Source organism: Embiotoca jacksoni, unplaced genomic scaffold, assembly GCF_022577435.1.
Source record: "Embiotoca jacksoni isolate LCO1_2020_lvr unplaced genomic scaffold, fEmbJac1.0.p SCAF_1, whole genome shotgun sequence".
NCBI lineage: Eukaryota > Metazoa > Chordata > Actinopteri > Embiotocidae > Embiotoca > Embiotoca jacksoni.
In genome coordinates, this window is record NW_027185229.1 from 20797868 (window position 1) to 20816870 (window position 19003).

General features: G+C 42.3%; 2 protein-coding genes across 2 annotated transcripts in view; both read right to left on the reverse strand.

Moving 5' to 3' along the window:
- Window positions 1-8336, reverse strand: part of LOC138199005 (zinc finger E-box-binding homeobox 2-like) — a 28283-nt gene extending 19947 nt beyond the window's left edge. Inside the window, exon 1 of the mRNA XM_069150867.1 lies at window positions 8279-8336. Coding sequence (XP_069006968.1) covers window positions 8279-8336 — 58 coding nt within the window. The remainder of the gene's footprint in view (window positions 1-8278) is intronic.
- A 4711-nt stretch (window positions 8337-13047) lies between these two features.
- gli1 (GLI family zinc finger 1) overlaps window positions 13048-19003 on the reverse strand; it is a 54355-nt gene continuing 48399 nt past the window's right edge. Inside the window, exons 12-14 of the mRNA XM_069147061.1 lie at window positions 18634-18876; window positions 18083-18383; window positions 13048-17849 (exon numbers count right to left, since the gene is read on the reverse strand). Of these exons, the coding sequence (XP_069003162.1) occupies window positions 15286-17849; window positions 18083-18383; window positions 18634-18876 (3108 nt within the window). The 3' untranslated portion in view covers window positions 13048-15285. The remainder of the gene's footprint in view (window positions 17850-18082; window positions 18384-18633; window positions 18877-19003) is intronic.

A 19003-nucleotide genomic window follows, 5' to 3' on the forward strand; every position in this document is an offset into this window, starting at 1 on the left:
AGAGGATCTTTGATGTGTATCAGAAGAGGAAAGCAGCCTTGCGACTGGGACGACAGTAATTTTAAGTCAAAGCAGAAGGCTGGCTGACTGACTGGCTGCCTTACTGGCTGCCTGGCTGACTGCCTGGCTGACTGACTGTGGTCTTTGATGGCGCTGGCCGTTTGAAGTGGTTTTCGGGGGATGGGAGCAGCGTGTGGTGTCAGTGGGACAGGGGAGGCGCTCAGGGAGGGGGGGGGGGGACATGATGGCGACCTTACAGAGCTGGGGGAGCCCAGGCTGGGAGGAGCACATGATGGATAGATGGAAAGAGAGGAGAAGAAAAGAGAAGTAATGGATCAAAATGGAAAAAACTGTAAAAGAGGTGGAAGAGTTGAGATACACGGAAAAGCAGATAAAGAGCGATCAAAGGGATAATGAAGAAAGAGCAGACACTGAAACAATAAGAGAAAGAGAGGCTTAAACAAAGAGGGGGAGGGAAAAAAAAGAGGGGCAACAGATGATAGCCGGAAAGAGTTGAAAATCTGTTGAGGGGAGCATAAAGAGAAGTGACAATGAATGAAGTCAAGAAAGTAAACCTTTCAGAACTGCATGTGACATTAAGAACCCCATAAGAGAATGAGGCCTGGACATATTCACACCTACCTATTACTTCTATCATTAAGATGACGTTACCTCCCTCTGATATGCTGCCAGGCTGCCTTATAACTTATTTCCCCTTCCATCCCTCCTGCAGTGCTGGACACATGCACTGTATAATCATAACTACACTGTTTCCCTGAGGTATCAAGGACGACCGCACTACTGAAATGGAAAAAGAAATTGATTCTGTGCAACTTCAGAAAGTTTTTGTCCTCCTTGCCTTTCATTTTCTTTTACTATTTTAGTAATTGCCCTTTCTGATTAGACACTTCCTGGTTTTGTAATTTTGCAACCTGCCATGTATCATGAGAAATTCTTTAAAAAAGACAAGATAAGACTATCTACTAGATTGTTACGTGATGATGAATGACAGAGTGGACCAGAGCTTACTGCGTTGCTTCCTTTCTAGCACAAAACACTTCCGGTGTATGGATCCTGTTCTTTATCATACCTGAGTTAAAGATTAAATTGCATGATTTCACATTGTATAATGATAGCAAGCATCATTGCTCTCATCGATGAAGGAGTTGGATCATGAACATAATAAACAAGCGTATTTTGTAATGATCAGGCCTGAGAAAGACGACATTTAAAGACATAGACGATTGCAAAAAATCATGGAATTGTCATTGCTTTGCAAAAACTCTTCACTCTCACTGTGACCTTGTCGATACATGATGCTACTTAATAGGTGATACTTTTTCATGATATGCATGAATTACTTGTCAGACTGACTGAATGAAGGTACATTTTTGGGTGATTTACTGCCTATGAAAAACATCTGCTGAAGCGATGTATTCACTGACTCTAAAAGTATCCGAGACAAATATCTGAGTATCTGAGACAAAGTGGGAATGTCCTACAATGAGCAATGGCCAGCAAAAGAAAAAACAAAACAAAAAAAAACCACACACACGCAAAGAAAAAGGGAGTTCGATTGATAGCAATGTTTTTAACACCTAAAGCCTCAACTGTTACAGGTGGGCCTCAAAATAAGTGAAAGATGTTCCCTCCATGATGGAATGTGATTACTCCCTACCAAATAACTATGTGTACGTATATACTCTGTGTGTGTGTGTGTGTGTGTGTGTGTGTGTGTGTGTGTGTGTGTGTGTGTGTGTGTGTGTGTGTGTGTGTGTGTGTGTGTGTGTGTGAGTTGGATGTGCGGGTCAAATGAAGGTGGTACCAGATGATCACAGGTACAGGGAGACAGACGGAGATAGGGAGAGTTGGCTGGCTGACCTCTCCCATGCCTTTCTTGTTGTTAGTCCAACTTTTACTCTTTTTTTTTTCTCACCTGGGCTGATAGAGGTACCAAAGTTTGTTTGCAGATGGAATTTGTAGCCGGTGGACTGGACGGCTCAGGTCAGAGGGACAGACTGCTGCTACTGAATGATATAGGAGATGACAGTTTATAAAGATAATCTCTACAGCGATATGAGAATATATACTGTAAGATTACATACATTTTAAACTGAGATTTTGTTTTACTGTCTCTACCATCTGCTAACAATCATGAATGTGTTATTGCAATATTTTGCCTGAGTAGCCAACAACCAGATATTACCATCTAGAACAATGAGTGGTTAATGAGTGTAATGTTTGCTGCTTTTCCCTGTTTGTAAACAGATAAACCTTCTGCTTTTATTGCTTATTGGACACAACTATCAATTTGAAGTTGTCACTGAGCTCTGAGAATTTGTAGTATACGTTCTCACTATTTATTGACATTTCATTACCTAAATAACCAATTGATTAATTGAAAAAGTATTCTCAGATTGACTGATGATAAAAATAATCCAAAATTGTTGCCCTAGTCTTGTTATCTAAAAGCAGTTCTTAAGCAGATTTTCCACAACATATACCATAAAACTAGAACTATATTTAAAAAAAAAAAAACCTCATTTATTGCTATCACCAACTTTTAAAGTAGACTCCACCCTAATAATTCATACTGTATGCACCACATGTTTAATCTATCTAGTGCCAGATCCTTTTATTTTTCCGTCATCAAAAAGTGCACACAATCCCCAGCTAAATGAATATTTTTCTTCAAAGCGACTCTTAAATTCTTCAATACTTTTAGTCAGCTTCAGTGGTTGGTGCATGATGTGCTGTAAGTGGAGGGACAGCTCTACATGAGACATGGAGCTAAACATAGACTCACATTTGGCTTTAAATCATTAAAATGAAAATAGAAAATAGACTGAGGGACAGAAAAAAATGTAAGAGAGACAGGAAATGAGATGAAAAGCAAGTGAAAAACACTGCTTCTTGCCTCATAGGTAATCAAGGCAGAGCCTAAAAATCTTAAACCTGTGTCTTGACTGTTGCTGATACACACCACATATCAAACTGTTCTTCATTCAACCTGCTGCCCTGTTATATCTGGTTCCTTTGCTGGTACATACTGGCCTACTGAGCCAGCTGAGTGGCCCTGCCGGCCTGCCAGGCAGCTCTCTCCCTGTCTCTTTTTCAGCCTCTCCTCTCCCTCTCTGCCACCCATCTGGCCCTTGTAATACATGACAGCTGAAGCAGGGTTTCCAAATTTAATTTGAGGTGTGATAAAACAGCACATATCTATAAATTGTGTGCAGAGAGCCTGCCTATCGGGTTAGTTTTAATCTCTTTCTTCTGTCAAACATGTGCAGCATATCAAACACACAATACCAGGCTGTCTGCAATAAAGGAAGATCCACAAATAGACTTAACAGTGAGAAGCGTTGCCAAAGCAATGACAAAGAACATAATAATAACACTGCAAATGGAATATGTCAAAAATGACAGGGATCAATTTGCAACATCCGACTATATGTGAACCTGGTCTATCAGATAAAATGCCTTTGATGTGGAAATAAAAATTCCTTACGATTGAGAACCTACAAGAAATACAGTTAGTGTTACATATGTGACAAGTCACATTTATACACACATGCATGCACACTTCGTAAGCTTTGTGGCTACTGGTGTTTCTTTAAGTTTGATCTTTAGACATACACTCAGTTCTCAAGTTTCTAATTAAGTGATGTGTTCTTGTCTATTAAGGCGATTTAATTGTTCCTCATGACTGTATTTTCCCATCATCTACTGAGGGATCAGAGCGTGACAGCATAAATCAAATTGTAATTCCTGTGAGCAGTCCTCAGTGCTTTGAAATTCATTACATACATTTTGTTACAATATGCAGAAAAGGATGTTTTTTTGTAATAGCTCAGAAAACAAGGTTTTACAATGCCAAACATATATGTGTAGGACCTAATATGATTAATATTTATTAATCCTGCAGTGGCCAAATTTTCCAAACAATTCCTCCAGGAGAAGATCACCAATGTGGCAGCCATGCAGCCGTAACATAAAACATGGGACTGCTTTGGCTACATCTGAAACATCAGAATGAGCAATAATTGAATAAATATGTGAAAAATACCAGAGGGAGTCAATCAAGGGATTCCTCATTACTGCTGCATCAAACAAACAGAGCAAGGATGGGAGAAATCTGTGACACTCTGAGCTGTGGGAACATTGAGGAACAAATGAGGAAACACTTAGACTTCCCCACGTTCCCTCGCCCATCCTGTCTCTTCTGTCTTTACCCCCACACCCTCCGCCCCCTCCGTCTCTTGTCTTCTCATGCCGAAGAACTGTTTTCGCTGTCTCCAGCCCTGTCAACCCCATCAGTACCCCATCTCTATCATCCTCAAAACTTCTCTTCTTCTTCTGCCCCCCACCTCCCACCCGCTGGTTCTGACGCCTGAGCTGAGCCCCTTGAAGAGTCATGGTAATAAACTGTGGTGCCTGGGCTCTTCATTTCTGTCTCGCTCTCCCCACCCCTCATCCCCAAGCGCCGATACATCTGCCGTTAAAGTAGGCTCGGTCCAAAAGGCCCAGCCCCTCCACTCTGTACAGTACAAGCGCGTCAGTCTTTAACGTTCCAATGCTTTCCCCCTATTCTCTCTCTTTCTGTTTTTCCCTCTCTTTTTTGTTGCTCGAGTCCTTTGTGTACAGTGCGCTATGCTCACTGTGGCAGCACTGTGCCAGAAAAACACACACAAACACACACAGACACATATATGCACACACATACAGTCACAGACACACAGCTGGGCCCCAGCTGCATACAAAGACTGGGGTTTGGAAATCAATGAAGGAGAAAGAAGAAAAGGGGAAAGGAGTTTAAATAAATTGGCACTTGAAAAAAGAAGAAAAACGAGAAAGGCAGAGAGGGAAACAGAGAGAAAGCTCTCTTAAAAAGGCACATCCACTCAACAACAGTGAAGTTTTTAATGAACTAACAAAACATAAAGAGAAAGGCAACAGAACTAGATACCGTATGTTTGTGAGGGCATACATCTGTGTCAAGAGGAACATTTGAATGAGACTGATCAGTTGTGTAGATAAATATTGCTGTCTCTGCTAATAGTGAAGAACAGTTACTGCACCACAGGGTGTATTCAGTGAAATCCATTGAGATAGAGAGAATGGATAGTAATGGGCTGCTTATTTAAAACTCTCTTCCAAAAACTTAAATTCTGATTTTCTTTACTTTAAATTAGAAAACAGTTCAAGTATAGTTGAGCAAAAAAAAACAACCTTTTTGATGATTAATACTACAGAAGGAATTTCAGGAAAAGTTTATTCAGCTATCAAATAAGCCAACGAAGTCAAACGCCTGAAGAAGGGATGTTGCCCTTTTCCCTATCAGTGCTCAGCTAATTCATTCACACACTCTGAAACTCAAGTGTCTCTCTTACAGCCAGTAAATACAGGTCATCATTTACAATGTTTCCTTTCCTGATCCCAGGACTGTTTTCAATCTGCCAGGAATGAAGAGTTGTAATTTCCTCACATTGCTTGATATTGCTGAACATTGACGGTTTTATTGGGGGAGACAGAGACATAATCAATAGGCGCCTTGGAGAGAGAAGAAAAGCCAGCCTATGTTTTTTTTCTCTTTCTTCTGGTTTGGAAAAGATCCCTGAATCGCTGTCTTATGAGTCGAGCCTGCCAAATTCATTTGGTTTTATCAAGGACCTTTAACTCCCTGCTCACACGGCTGCCTTCAGCCCAGCACATTCCAAGTCCTACACACAGCTTTAATACACACATTTCTGCGCTGACATGAGGACGCATAAGCTCCAAGCACATGACACACACACTCACACAAACTTTTCACATCCACTAGCGCATGTGACATACTGTATGCTATAATAGTGCACATTTAACACAGGCAGACTCACTGACAATTCATAAAGCGGTAATAAATAAAAGAGGGAAAGCAGCCTGAACTAATGCTTTAACTAAAAATAGATGGCATGGAACATATCAAAGGAAGCATTCATTAACGTGAGACTGAAAACTGTTTCAGATTCTTAGATGAATATCAATTTAAAATCAGTTTCCTTTTTTCCTTGTTTTCTTTTGGAAGTCCTTCAGTTCCTCAGATCTTACAATTACTAAATAAATCTTACTGGAAACTGACTGCTGGTGATGCCTATCTCTCCTCTGTGGTCACTGCAGGAATTAAAGGAACTGGTCTGTTTTTGCTGGTGGTCTGATAAGTGACGGGCCCTCGTTAGTAAGTGTGCATTTTAGCTGATAGCTTTCACGGCAGTGTGATGGTGTTGATTTGTGAAATAGGGTGCAGTCGGTCGACAAACTGCTACGTGACAGTCAAAGGTGAGAGTATGTGTGTGTGTGTGTGTGTGTGTGTGTGTGTGTGTGTGTGTGTGTGTGTGTGTGTGTGTGTGTGTGTGTGTACACATGCACATGAGTACCAGTTAACGCCCAGCAGCCAGAGAGGATCTCACCCTGGTGATGCTTTGCTCGGCTTCACACTTTTCAGAATAAAATGAGGAAGCCCTTATAGCAAACTAATAAACAGACAAACTGCACTACTTACAGCAAATAGGTTTGTGACAGCCGCATGTCAGATTAGAGGCAAATAAGAACATTGCTTGGTTTGCGATGGCTTTTGTGAAACTCGATGTGTGTGTGTGTGTGTGCACTTTTGCACTGTCCTCTGAAGACAAAATATGCTTGAAGTGACAGTAAGATGACTAAAAAAAAAACAACCTAAAAAAGCCAACTTAATTCTGGATTGGATTTCTGGGTTTAGGGCTTCATTTACATTTAAAATGTTGTCTTTTCCAACAATTAAGATCCAGCGACAAGACATTGGCTTGCACGATACAATCCATTATTATTAGCATGATTTAGAATAAGTTAATTACTTGTTTTACATTTGAGTTATTTAGAAAGTGTTTGCAAGTTAAATTTAGGGTTACAGAAACATTCACTGTTCCATGTTGTGAATAATTTTAGAGTTTTGGGTGAGAACAAAGGTTATATGTGTATGTGTCTGCAGGTGTGTGTGTGTGTGTCCTTACTTCTGTTTGTGAGTTCAGAACCAAGCACAAGCAACGCACTTCTTGATGCATGCACAACACAGTCTCAACAAAGTCTCTAAATTCAGCACGCAGTCTCAAAGTTCCTCTCAGCACTGTTGGAGGAAGTGTATTGACAGAAACTGATAACTGACATCGTTTAAAGCTTTAAGGTCAACTTAAGCGGTCCACTAATTCTTGATCAGGTGATTGATAAATCCAGTAAGAATTAGAGAGATTAATCATTTGAAATGTGCATTACAGCAGAATTAATCATGTGCACATGGTTGGACTTGAAATCACATTTTTAAACCTCTGTACTTGATAGAAAACTATATAGCCTAAATGAGGCATTGGCATAAATATTTATTTAAAGATGTAGTGTTTTATTATTTATAGTGATTTGTAATTATTATTTAAAATGCGAGAGATTTAGAGGCAAAAACATGATCAAATCTGACACTGTAATTCAAAAAGCATTAGTTGACCTATGATATTTTTCTTTTATTACCGCAGATGGTAGGATATATTATATTTTTGACGAGGAGTTGATAAAGTAGTAACAAACTTTTGAAAACTTAATGTAAAATCCCACATCACGTTGCATAGTGAAGCACAAGAGTATGTAAAATAAGAGAATAGGAGACTAGAAAGTTTCAGTTTCAGAGTAGGTTAACTTCTCAGCCTAAACAGTAACACAACTAAAGGCTACACGAAAGAGAAAAACTCTCTGAAATCAAATACGTTCTTAGTAAAATAAAATAGCTGAATCACTGTTAGATTCTGTTTTCACTAGTACGTTTATGGCAGCGTGATTCTTCTAAATCGTTGACGATTTGCCTTTGATGAAGAAAAGAAGCTTTTAAATATACAAAACGATTTCTGAAAAGGCGTGCAGCCACAGGTTGTGCATTTCCTACGGATTGCCTCGCACCTTCTATTGCACAGCTGTGCCCAGGTAAGTGTCCAGGTAGAATAATCCCAAAGGCTCCCAACCTGACCATATCTAACTGCTCATCCCCGCAGTTAATGCTGCACGACAATCACAAGAGACGAACACAAAAACGTGCCTGAAATATCAAAGTGCTGAGTAGAAAATTGCTACACAGAGAAAACACGATGTTTCAAGTTAGTTTTCTTCTAAAAAAAAAAAAAATTCCGGAGGAAATCAACGCGCCTCGCTTGTCCGCTGCAGCAACATCTGCCTGCATCATTTACAAACTTCTTAAAACTTTCCAGCGCTGCAGGTTTCTTACCTCGGTTTCTCCTCGGGTTGGCTTGTTTCCTGCGCTTTCCCCTACTTTCTTCTGTCATTATCACTCTTTATTTCTTTGCACAAAAAAAAAAAAAAAAAAAAAAAAAAAAAAAAAAGTTGTCCGGGATAGCGGTGCGAGTGTGTGTCCTGAGTGCCTGCCTCAGAATGAATGGTGTTGAGGCATCGCCTTCGGTCACAGCGGGAGACTCAGACCTTGATGGGACTCCAAGCGGAGGCGACGAGCCATGAGGAGTGATGTCAGCAGCAGAGGTTGGCCCTGAGGTCAGTCTTGGCATCGTAAACGTACACCTTCCCCAAAGTAGTAATTTGAGTAAGACCTGCTCATATAGCCTCACCGTAAAAATCCCCGTTGTACTCTGACATGTATATTACACCGATTTCGCTACATTGCACCTCCTCTCCGGTGAGGGAAATCCCGAGAGCGGCCCGTGTTCATGTTTGCTCCATCTAATGGAGAAATATAGTGGGAATACACAACTTAAACGTTTCTTTCATGTGTTATTAAAACAACTGACGATATGCGTAAATATAATTGCTGCTCCTGTAATCAACAGTTGAATCTGATTGTTGGTTAGTTATTTATCAAATATGTCAATCTAAGATGTTATCTTAGACACCCACTCAATGATTTTACTTTTACCTCCATGCATGAATAGTTTTCATGCTATAACTATAAAAAAAAAAAACACAAAAAAAAACATTGCTATCTTGTGTCGTGTCTCTGCTGCAGAGCAAACTCCTCTCACGAAGCTTTCAGTGGGCGCAGCGTCTAAACCTGTCTATATTGACGAGGTGCAAATTAGGCTGTTAACTCCAGCAGCTCAAATTGCAACATTTTCACCAAGGGGAGATTATAGTAACTGCAGGTTAATGAGAACAGGTATGTGCGCATGCCTCCACTCTCCCCATTTTTCTAAACTAGTATGCATGTGGCACCTGCGCTCAAGTACCCCGGAGAGGACCCCGTCCTGCGCTCCATTCACCCCTGGGTGGCTGTAGGAAGTGCTGCATTGCCTGTCCTTTGTGTTGCAACCTGGGCCGTAATCTGTTTTGCAACTGAAAAAAACATCCCAAATAAAACTGTAACGCAGCGTTCAGGACCCCCACCTTCAAGTAATCCTGCGAGATAATAAGAGCGAGCTGGGTAGCTTTTCACGGCGCATTATGTTTGCTGCTACAGAGTCTATGCGGAGTAAACAAACAGGAATCTGACAGTGACACGGATTAAGTGAGTTAAAGACTGAGAAATAAAAGGCAGATTATCTGCGCTGAACCTTTTAGAGAACATCTCTATCAAAGCATGATTACAGGAACAACACAAACCTGCCACAAGATTCATACAGAAAAGCACAACAAGCTCACTTAAAGCCGCTGTGCTAAAGAAAAGAAAGTATCCAAAACCACTCTATTCACATAAGAATCAGCAAAACAGCTATTGAAGGTTTATGTTTTTGTGTATTTTAATATTCCATCCACTTCTTATTTCCAACACTGCAGATCAAGTTCACATTTTAAACAAAGACCTTTCCCCCTACATCATCAGCTCATGCTGAAAAACATAATAGATTCAGCCCTTCATTCCTTCATTCCTTCATTCCTTCAGCCATCGTGACTGCTGCCGGGGGTTTGTCTCTTAATGGATTCTGGAAGAGAAAGCATCCTGAAGGTGGGGAGGGAGCGGAGGGCCGAAGAAAGAGAAGGACAGAAGGGTCATCACGGCCCTTTGTGGTGGGATGGATAGAGGAGAAAAAGAGGGAGGAGAGGAGGTGGGCGAGGAGGGGGCAATAAACTTTGCTACCGATGAGGGTCACAGAGGTGCAGAGGTGCCTCGGAGGTCCTGGGAGCTGTTTTTTAAATTATCTTCAGCCATGCAGTGGGCAGGTGGATATTTTCCTTTCAAAATTTCAAATGACTTAATTGTGGATTTGGACTGTTGAAATGCAGGGCACCAGACGGACAAATGGCAGGTTGTAACATGTTGCCTGAAAGTTAAGAGCTGTAGGTTTTCTTGTGTACTTAACAAAAACGTCCATATTACTCTTATTTTGATGAACCCACTGCACTGATGCACCTTTAATGATGGACTACAAGTAGGTTTTTGTCTGTGATCATTCTCTAACAGATGTGCAGTTAAATAAGGATGTAGCTGTGTTGCCGTGGCATAGTTTTCTACTGTCTTTCACATACACACAAACACACACAAGAAGGAGCATAGAGGAAGCAGTCCCACTGGGGTTTTGTCCCTGTCTGTGGTCTATGGGTTCAAAAGCTTCTTGCATGGGGAGGAGAGCCCTTACACAGCATATTAAGCAGGAGTTAATTATATGCCAACCTAAGTGACAAAAGGAAAAGAAAAGCCTCCTTCTGAATGGCAAGACAAGAAAAGAGAAAAGTCATTATGCTGCCCACTTCTTTGCATTTGAAAAACTCAGTTCTTATTTTGACATTTCCATTTGTAACGCTACAGAAATGTGGATATCACAATGCAGAGGCGACAACACTATCTTCTCAGTGACGTCTAAGTTATTAAATTAGATATTTAAGAGTACCCTATTGTTCTTTAACATGTACAACACAGTATGTAGTTTTGTACAAAAAAGCTACAGAAACACTTTGGCTTGAGGCAAGAGACAAAACAGTGTTTCTAAATTTGGAGAAAAAAGAATCAGTGTAGGTCCCTTTAAATTTGACATTTATGTCAATGTGTCAAACAAAGTAACAGTGCAAACATTAAATAAACGCAGCAAACCAATTATATATAAAGCATGAGTCTACCTCTAATGTATTTTAGTAGGCAATGTGCACCTCATTGCAAGGGTGACAATTCACCACATATCCTGAACACCACAATCTGACATATCAAAAGGGTGACCTCAGTGGTGGTAAAATTAGCTGTTTCTTGCACGGATATCTTTCCAAATGTGCACATTGAAAATGTAGCCATAAAACTGTGAGCTGTAAAATGGGAATCATCCTCTGTCAGCTTAACCATCCTGCAAATAACCCGTGTGACTCCTTTGTGGAAACTGAGCTATTGTTTCAATTCACCGATCTGGAGATGCCAGATTACAAATCAGTAGTCCGTCAGGAAAACTTCCCCTCGCCTTGGAGCAAATGAGTCAGCTTCAAGCATCAGTGCCAGGTTGTGGTGGCTGCCGTGAGTCTACTGTGCCATGCCACAACACCACGATGCCAACATAGTCTCAGCAGCGCACTGGGGCCCCTGGACAAAAAGGAGCCAACACTGTACAAAGTAAAGGTAATGACACTGTTTAAAGTCACTGTGTAAACTCACCAAACACCACAAATTATATGACAGCGATAGCAAACTACGACATGTTTTACAAATTAGTTATGAAAAAAACGGAAACGTTTGTCACTTCCTCTACCAGGATATTCTGACATAGGTATTCTAATATTTGGGCGTCTTGCCACTTACCACGGATGTCTTCAAATATCCATTAAGTTATAAAGCGTGCTTACAGTGAGTTTAACCCATGTTTCAGGCAGTTAAAATTAATTAGTTTAGCTAAATGGTACGATTGAATGTAGCAGGTGTACTGTTGCTATGGTTAATGATGACTAATACAGCCAGCGAAACCATTTAGAAAAGTGACTAGACACATTTTGACTGCGACTATTTTTAGACGCTATTTTATCAGACAACTGACACGGACATGAAAAAATATCTTCAAGAGCAATGGTCTAATTACCTAATATTTGGGCTCTAATTATGGTATCAGTTTTACTTTGTAGTACAGAAATGTTTTTCATCCTGGCGGAGGGATAACTCATCAGGTGATTAAAGAGGCGGGATGGAGATAACATAGCCTATTTTAGTTTATTCACTCTGACTTTTTATTCATTTTTCTTCAGTCTGAGGGGGGAAAAACCATCACTCTTTAGTTGAACTGTTCATGACTCATAACCTGTGGTGTGCGATGCACAAATAAACATGACTTCAGTTTCAAGAGTCACAAGCCAAAAAGTGTAGAGTAGATGCAAAACATAATATACTTTCCCATCGCTCTTTTATTGGATGTCTTTTAAAGCACAGCTTTTTGTTGATAACACTTTACAAGCAAAAATTGTGTCGTTTTTCTTTCTTACAGCATTCAACAGCCTGCAGTGCCAGGGCCCACTGACCACAGAGAGCCCGTCCAGGCACTGATGTCACCAAAAGCAGCCACTTTTTATGTTCATCCACTTAATCTTAGCACATCACTGTAGATGTAACAGGCTGCCGTGAGGTCTGTATCCTTTTCATAACAAGGGGTTTTCCAATTAGCCTGTGGGATGGAAACAAAAAGAAGAATGTTTCAGGAAAAATGCTTCCTGCTTGGACATTTAGATATAGCCTACTTTGAATAATTTGGGAGTAAAACTGCGTGGAATACAGACCTACTATAGTTTAAGCGCCTACAGGAGTGATTGACTACACATAGCAACAGTTGGGGCTTCATTTGTAGTGAATGGAATCAAAATACTGAACCTGTGCTTGTTCCCAGGCTGTACTGCACTCTGTTGGAGAAGAGGAGCCATTGCATTAATCCACCAGACAGAAACACATCCTCCAGCGATAGCCTGCTTCATACCCATTTCTTTACATGGGTCGTTAACTCTTCCTCCTAAAACTACAATGATATCTTAAACAATCTTCTTATGGCTCATTAGAGCAACTGGAGTAGTGTTACACAAAGGTGCATCACTTTACGACAACAGATATGAGAAATAAAAGGTGGACGACCGTTCTGCATCCATCCCAAACTGAACAGGTTTATTCATAAAATGGTAAAATATAGCACATATGTATAAAAATGTAGAAAATTGTACACAAAATATAACACTTGGCTTTTTATCTATTATAGTTATTGCTACTATTATAGCTTTCTGTTGCTAAAGTTGATATTCTTTTGCCAGCAAAAAAGTCAGAATGAAGGATGACAGTTATAAAAAAAAAACACACACACATTGAAGGCGACATCCATAAAGTTCATTAATATAAAAAGATAATTTTATACAACACATCTCATACATTCTAAAGAACAGCACTATCGGTCAATGTTCATGCCCTTATTGCTAGCGTTAGTGTTGTGTTAAAATAGACTATTTGTGCATTTTTTTTTCTCTCAGTCATTTTTAGATGTCTTTGGTTGTAGACTTTTTCAAATGAAGAAAATGTTCATTCCTGCTAATGTTTAACAAACTTTGAGGTGACGCTGTTATTTTATTCTCAAAAGTCACCTGAAATGCTTCAGCAATATTTTAATGTGGCCTCACTGAGCGTAGGCATGGTCAGACTTATTTTTAATGACTAAAAAATACTGTAATGATTCTTTATTGTCACCAAAATGAGGTTCATGTGAATAGTCATAAGAGACAGAGACCTTTCCACACAGTGCTGTAGTCAGTGCAAAGCCACAGTATAAAATTTGTCCTCCTACAAAGAGCTGCTGCTTACATCCATATGATACAGCGCAATAGTTGCACGAAAGTACCTCAGCGTACCCATACAATACATGTTTTACAAGAGTGGTAGCAATTGATATAATTCACACTTCTTGATGCTCCATTCTGAATTAGTAATACAGAATTTTCTATAAAACTCCTTTTTGGGATCAGAGCCAAAGTGTTGCTTTACTATAAAAGTACCTCTGTTTCTCAAATATGGGCAACTATGACAAATCTGTTGACAGGTACAAAGTATGAGTTTCATTCAATGGCCTTGACTGTCGTCATCCTCAGCTGAATCATGTACGAGTCATAACTCGTTAATGTTGAGCAAATGCATTATATGTTACTGCTGTTATTGCCATTTGGAGGGGGCTGTTAATGCATATCATATTTGTACTTTGCTCACTGTATGTACCTTTGAGAGGGCAGGGCTCTGTCTTTTTTTTGCTGTTATAAACACAAGTGAAAAAATGAGTACACAGCTGCTTTAGGAGCACTTATAGTAAACATGTGGAGTGCAAACTCTCTGTCTGGAAAGGCATTTACAACATACATGTAATGTGAACACCAAAGATTCAAGTCCTGAGTGTGGGCTCATGTGCGGGGAAAATATGTGTGTGAGTGCGTCTGCATGTGTAGAAATACTGATATGTCACTGGTACAGATTGTGCTGCTCCTGACGAGGCAGAAATCCCTAGCAATATAGATGAATATTTAGTAGCACCGAGAAGTTACGTTTCAATCACTAAATGTATATCTTTCTCATCGCTTCAAACAACCATTTTACTAACATCACATCCCGTGAACATTGGCCTTCAGAATAAAAGCAGTCTATCAAAAGACAGGGGATGATTATCCAATGTCTCATTGTCATATACACAACATACTGTATATATATATATATATAAAACTTATTTACATGTATACTTCTCTGCTCCACTTTTGTCAAAGCCCTATGTGACTGGAATGCCTGTTCAGAAAAAGTTCAGCATCATCATTTCATATCAGGCAAATAGATCTGGGTCTTACAGTAAGGCACAGAAAAATACCAAGTACCACGGGAGCAGGGGAATGATACACTGAGGGAGGCTGATCAGGCACCTTTGGTTTTAAGGTTTTTGGGTGGGGATTCGTACAATTTTTAACCTCTGGTGGGACCACAGTGCTTGTTGGTCTGAACTTGGAGCCAAAACGCAAGACAATTACTCCTCTTGCATGGGTATCCAGTAGCAACAGACCCCTTGCCAGCTCAGGATCCTGGCTTGAATAAGGTTCAATGTGTTGGGTTTACGTATAAAGGCATACGGGGCTTATGTATAAAACAGTACATACTATTGATCTATTACATATGTTTCATTCGAAAGTTTGTCCGTCTTAAACCTAACTGAACTTTCTTGAAATGTACAAGGGAAAATCACTACATGCGGCAGGATTCGAGTTTTTTAAACCCCAGGCTGGTTACATTGAAACCTGGCCAAGGCCCGTGTTTGATTGTAAGCCTAAATGTAACCTTAGCTGCTCAAGAGTCTTCATTTAAGACAGTGTGTTCAGGTATTTATTCTCCCCAGCCAGTGAGGTAAGCATGGATGTCATGTCACCCACAGCCATGTTTGATAGGCCAGAGCCTGCAGCTAGGCTCACAGAAGTCTGGGGGGTGGTGAGGCGGGACGAGGCCTGGGAGGAAGATCCTGGCTGACCCTGATGGGGATTGTTGACAGGACTGAAAGAGGAAGAGTCAGCATCATCGATAATGGAAGTGAAGTCTATGCGAGCATTGTCCAGGTCTAGGTTTTCTAAGGCATTGGAAATGGGGCCCGACTCAGGATAAGGAGCCATGGGGATGGACTTTGTGCCACTTGCTGAGTCCAGACTGGGCCCCATACCATGCTGCTGGTTAAGAAAAGGCCCGTTCTGGGGGTCCATGTGTTTCTCCATATCCATATTGATCTGACCCGAGTAGTACATGTTGTTGTTGTTGGAGGGAGAGAACATTTCATTTTGTGGGTGCTGTGGATGCTGGACTGGAGGAAGCCGAACCCCTCGTCTGGGGCTGGAAGTGGAGTGGACGGGGCTGAGGTGGGGCGGGCTGCCGAGGTAACCGCCTCCTACTTGAGACAGGCTGTTCTGGCGGCTGAGAGGTTTCCGCCCCTGAGGAGGCCTGGGAACCACCATCTCCTGATTGTAACAAGACCCTTGGAGGCCTGTCAGCTGCTGGTCTTTAGGTGTTACTGAGCCGGGCCCTCGGCCGTGGGCCGGAGGGCTCATGACCAGGTTCTGGTTGGGATAGGAAGGGTAGGTCTGGTTAGAGTAAAGGTTCTGGTTTTGGTGCTGTGGACTGTGCTGCATCATTGCTGTCTGGCCACTCAGATCCATACTGTCAGAAAGAGGAGGAGGTTTTATTCCACTCTGCTGCTGCTGCTCTTGTTGCTGCTCCCACATGAGTGCTTGCTGGGACTGAACATAGTTCCTCACCATCATCTCCTTCACCTGCATCATCGGGGTTTCTGACCTCTGCCCATCAGACAGCGCGGAGCCGGCGCAGCCCAAGCTCAATCCCCCTCCACTGGGGAAAGAGTTTTGGTTCGGCCCTTGAAAATCGCAGCTGGGATTGTTCGAGTTCCTCATCATTACCTGGCCTGGTTGTTGAGGGTAACCCTGTGTCTGCTGCAGGAGCATTCGTTGCTGATGGAGTTTAGCACTTTGACACGCATCGCCACCTCCCATCCCAGGGTGGAACTGCTGCTCGGGCTTGATGACGAGTTTGTGGGTTCCATTAGAACTGTTGTAGAGGCCTGTCTGATTGGTGAAGTGGGCCTGTGTCTGCTGAGGCTGCAGGCTTGGATCTGAATACTGCATTGCTCGCTGGTTCTGAAGAGCGTGGCTGGGAGTTTGGACTTGGCTGTGGGTATCATTCCAGGGGCCTCCAGCGTCACCACCCTGGCCTACGCTGGGGTAATGGGGGCCCGAGGGACTGAGCTGGCAGGTGCTCATACTATACTCGGCCTGTTGAAGAAGTGTATTTGACATGCCCTCTGGCTGGATAGGCCTTGCTTGGCTCATTGGATTTCCACCAGCCCTGGAGGTGACCTCCCCTCCCTGGCTCTGGTAGTGTCGCTGCATGTAACCCTGGTCTGGGCAGCTCAGAGATTCATGGCTCGGGGATAGCTGGTTTGAAATAGGACCTCCACCTCCAAGGGTCTGATTCTGTTGCTGGTATCCCATGAAGTTTCTCTCGCCTGAGGGCATCATCATAGAACGATCCCTGTCATTAACCGGGGCTAGGTGTGGCTCCATACTCATAGCCTCCATCATTACATTCTCTGTTATACTAGGTGGCCGAGGGGAGTACATGTGGCGGGCAAGACTGCTGTCAGAGCCACGGTGTTGCAGTGCATTCCTTCGGCCCATCATGGCTACATTATTAAGGCTATTGAAGCGCTTGGGAAGAGCTTGAGGATCTGCTGCTGATCGAACCGGGTCACTGGCACGCCTGGTGTTGTTGCCTGGAGCCTGGTGAGGGTAGATCACACCAGTACCATACTCTGTGTTGGCACTGTGCCTTCGAGGACCCCCGTGCTGAAGGAAAGGAGGAAGAGGCTGCCCCTGGTACTCACTCAAAACACCTCCTCTTCTGCCTGGAGTACCTGACTGCTCCATATTAGGTAAAGGAGTAGGCGGTGGTCCTCCGGTGGCTGCAGCATATTTGGCCTTTAGGCTGTACTGCTGCGCAGGTGTTAAATTAGGAAGACCTGGCAACCCTCCTCCTCCTCCAGGACATGGTGCTCCTCTGCGATTGGTCTCAGGAGAGAGAGGGTCGCCCCCAGCCTGATCTGGTCCTAGATGGTGACATCCTCCCCCTGCTGTTCCCCCCATTTGTGAGACGTCACTCGAGCGCCGGCTGGACAGGTAAGGAGACACCATGGACGAACGACGGCTCACAGTGTAGGCAGAGCTTAGGCTGCTGGTGCCACTTCCTCTCCTATCATTAGTAGAGCAGGCAATCGTTCCCCCTCCCAGCTCATGATTGGACAGCTCCATAACACGCCGATTTGAAAGAAGTGGAGAAGGTGCACACATTCCCATACTCTCCCCTGAACCTGAAAAAGAACATCCAGGAGGAAACAGCTTAGAAATAGTCAATCAATAAAAATCTGTTTTTTAATTTTAATTAAATTAATAATGTGTTCCAATAAAACAAACCTGAATTATTTTTTTTTTTAATCAAACATAGGTCAGTTATTCTATGAATCAAATAAGAACTTCAGCTCATTAGAAAAATTCTACTTTTGTGCGACAGTTTTAAATCTTATTGTTTTATCAAGGTATGTACCAGGTAAAGCAGGAAGCTTGTTGCTGACGCAGCGGCCAGATGGGGTTGGCCTGCGGATTTGCTTCAGTTTGTCAATCTTCAGGTTCTCCAGCCTCTTCAGAGCCTGTGCTGACATCCCCATTGTTCCTGGCTCCCCTCCTCCTCCTCCACCTGCAACTCCATCTTCCAATGCTGTGAGATCCTCCAGACTGCCCGCTGCATTTAGGTTCATTTCCACGCCGCTGTCATTGTTGTTGGCGCTCCCCAGTGGAGACCGTTCGCTACTGCAAGAAGACTGACCACCGGGGCTTGGCTGGGATTTCTGAGAGGAAGGGAGAGACAGAGTTTGACTCCATGTACTACAAATCATACGTACTACAGAAATGAAATAGTAAGTGTATGTAATTTGCAGTAAAGGGCTGAAAACGATCTAAGAAGCTATGGGTAAAGTATTTCTGTGATCCTACATCATTAGTGCATGTTCTTATTCAGAATACAGTTAAACACCGCAGTGATGTTTTGTTTTGTTTTGTTAGTCATTGAAATGGCCCCCAGTAATCTTCATCACACACCAGAGCAGTCTCAGGGGCCAACAGTTTGCAGTCTTCTCTACGTGTCTCTTCTTTCTCCAGCAGCAGTTCAGAGTTTGGGCCTCCAGGGGTCATAGCTGATCCAGGAGGTCTAGGGCCGGTGTCTCCACGGTGCTTCTTAGTGATGTGGGCCTCAGGGCCGTGTACCGTCTTCACATGTTTACGCAAAGAGCTTGGATCTGTGTAACGCTTAGTGCAACCAGGGATCTTACAAACATAAGGTTTCTGCAGAAGAGCAAAATCTCTGTCAATACACAGTCTTGTTTGTGTGTGCAAATTTGCATAACAAAAAGTTATTTTACTACAACTTTACTCCTACTGAATGTCTCGTATATCACATTTTATCATACTT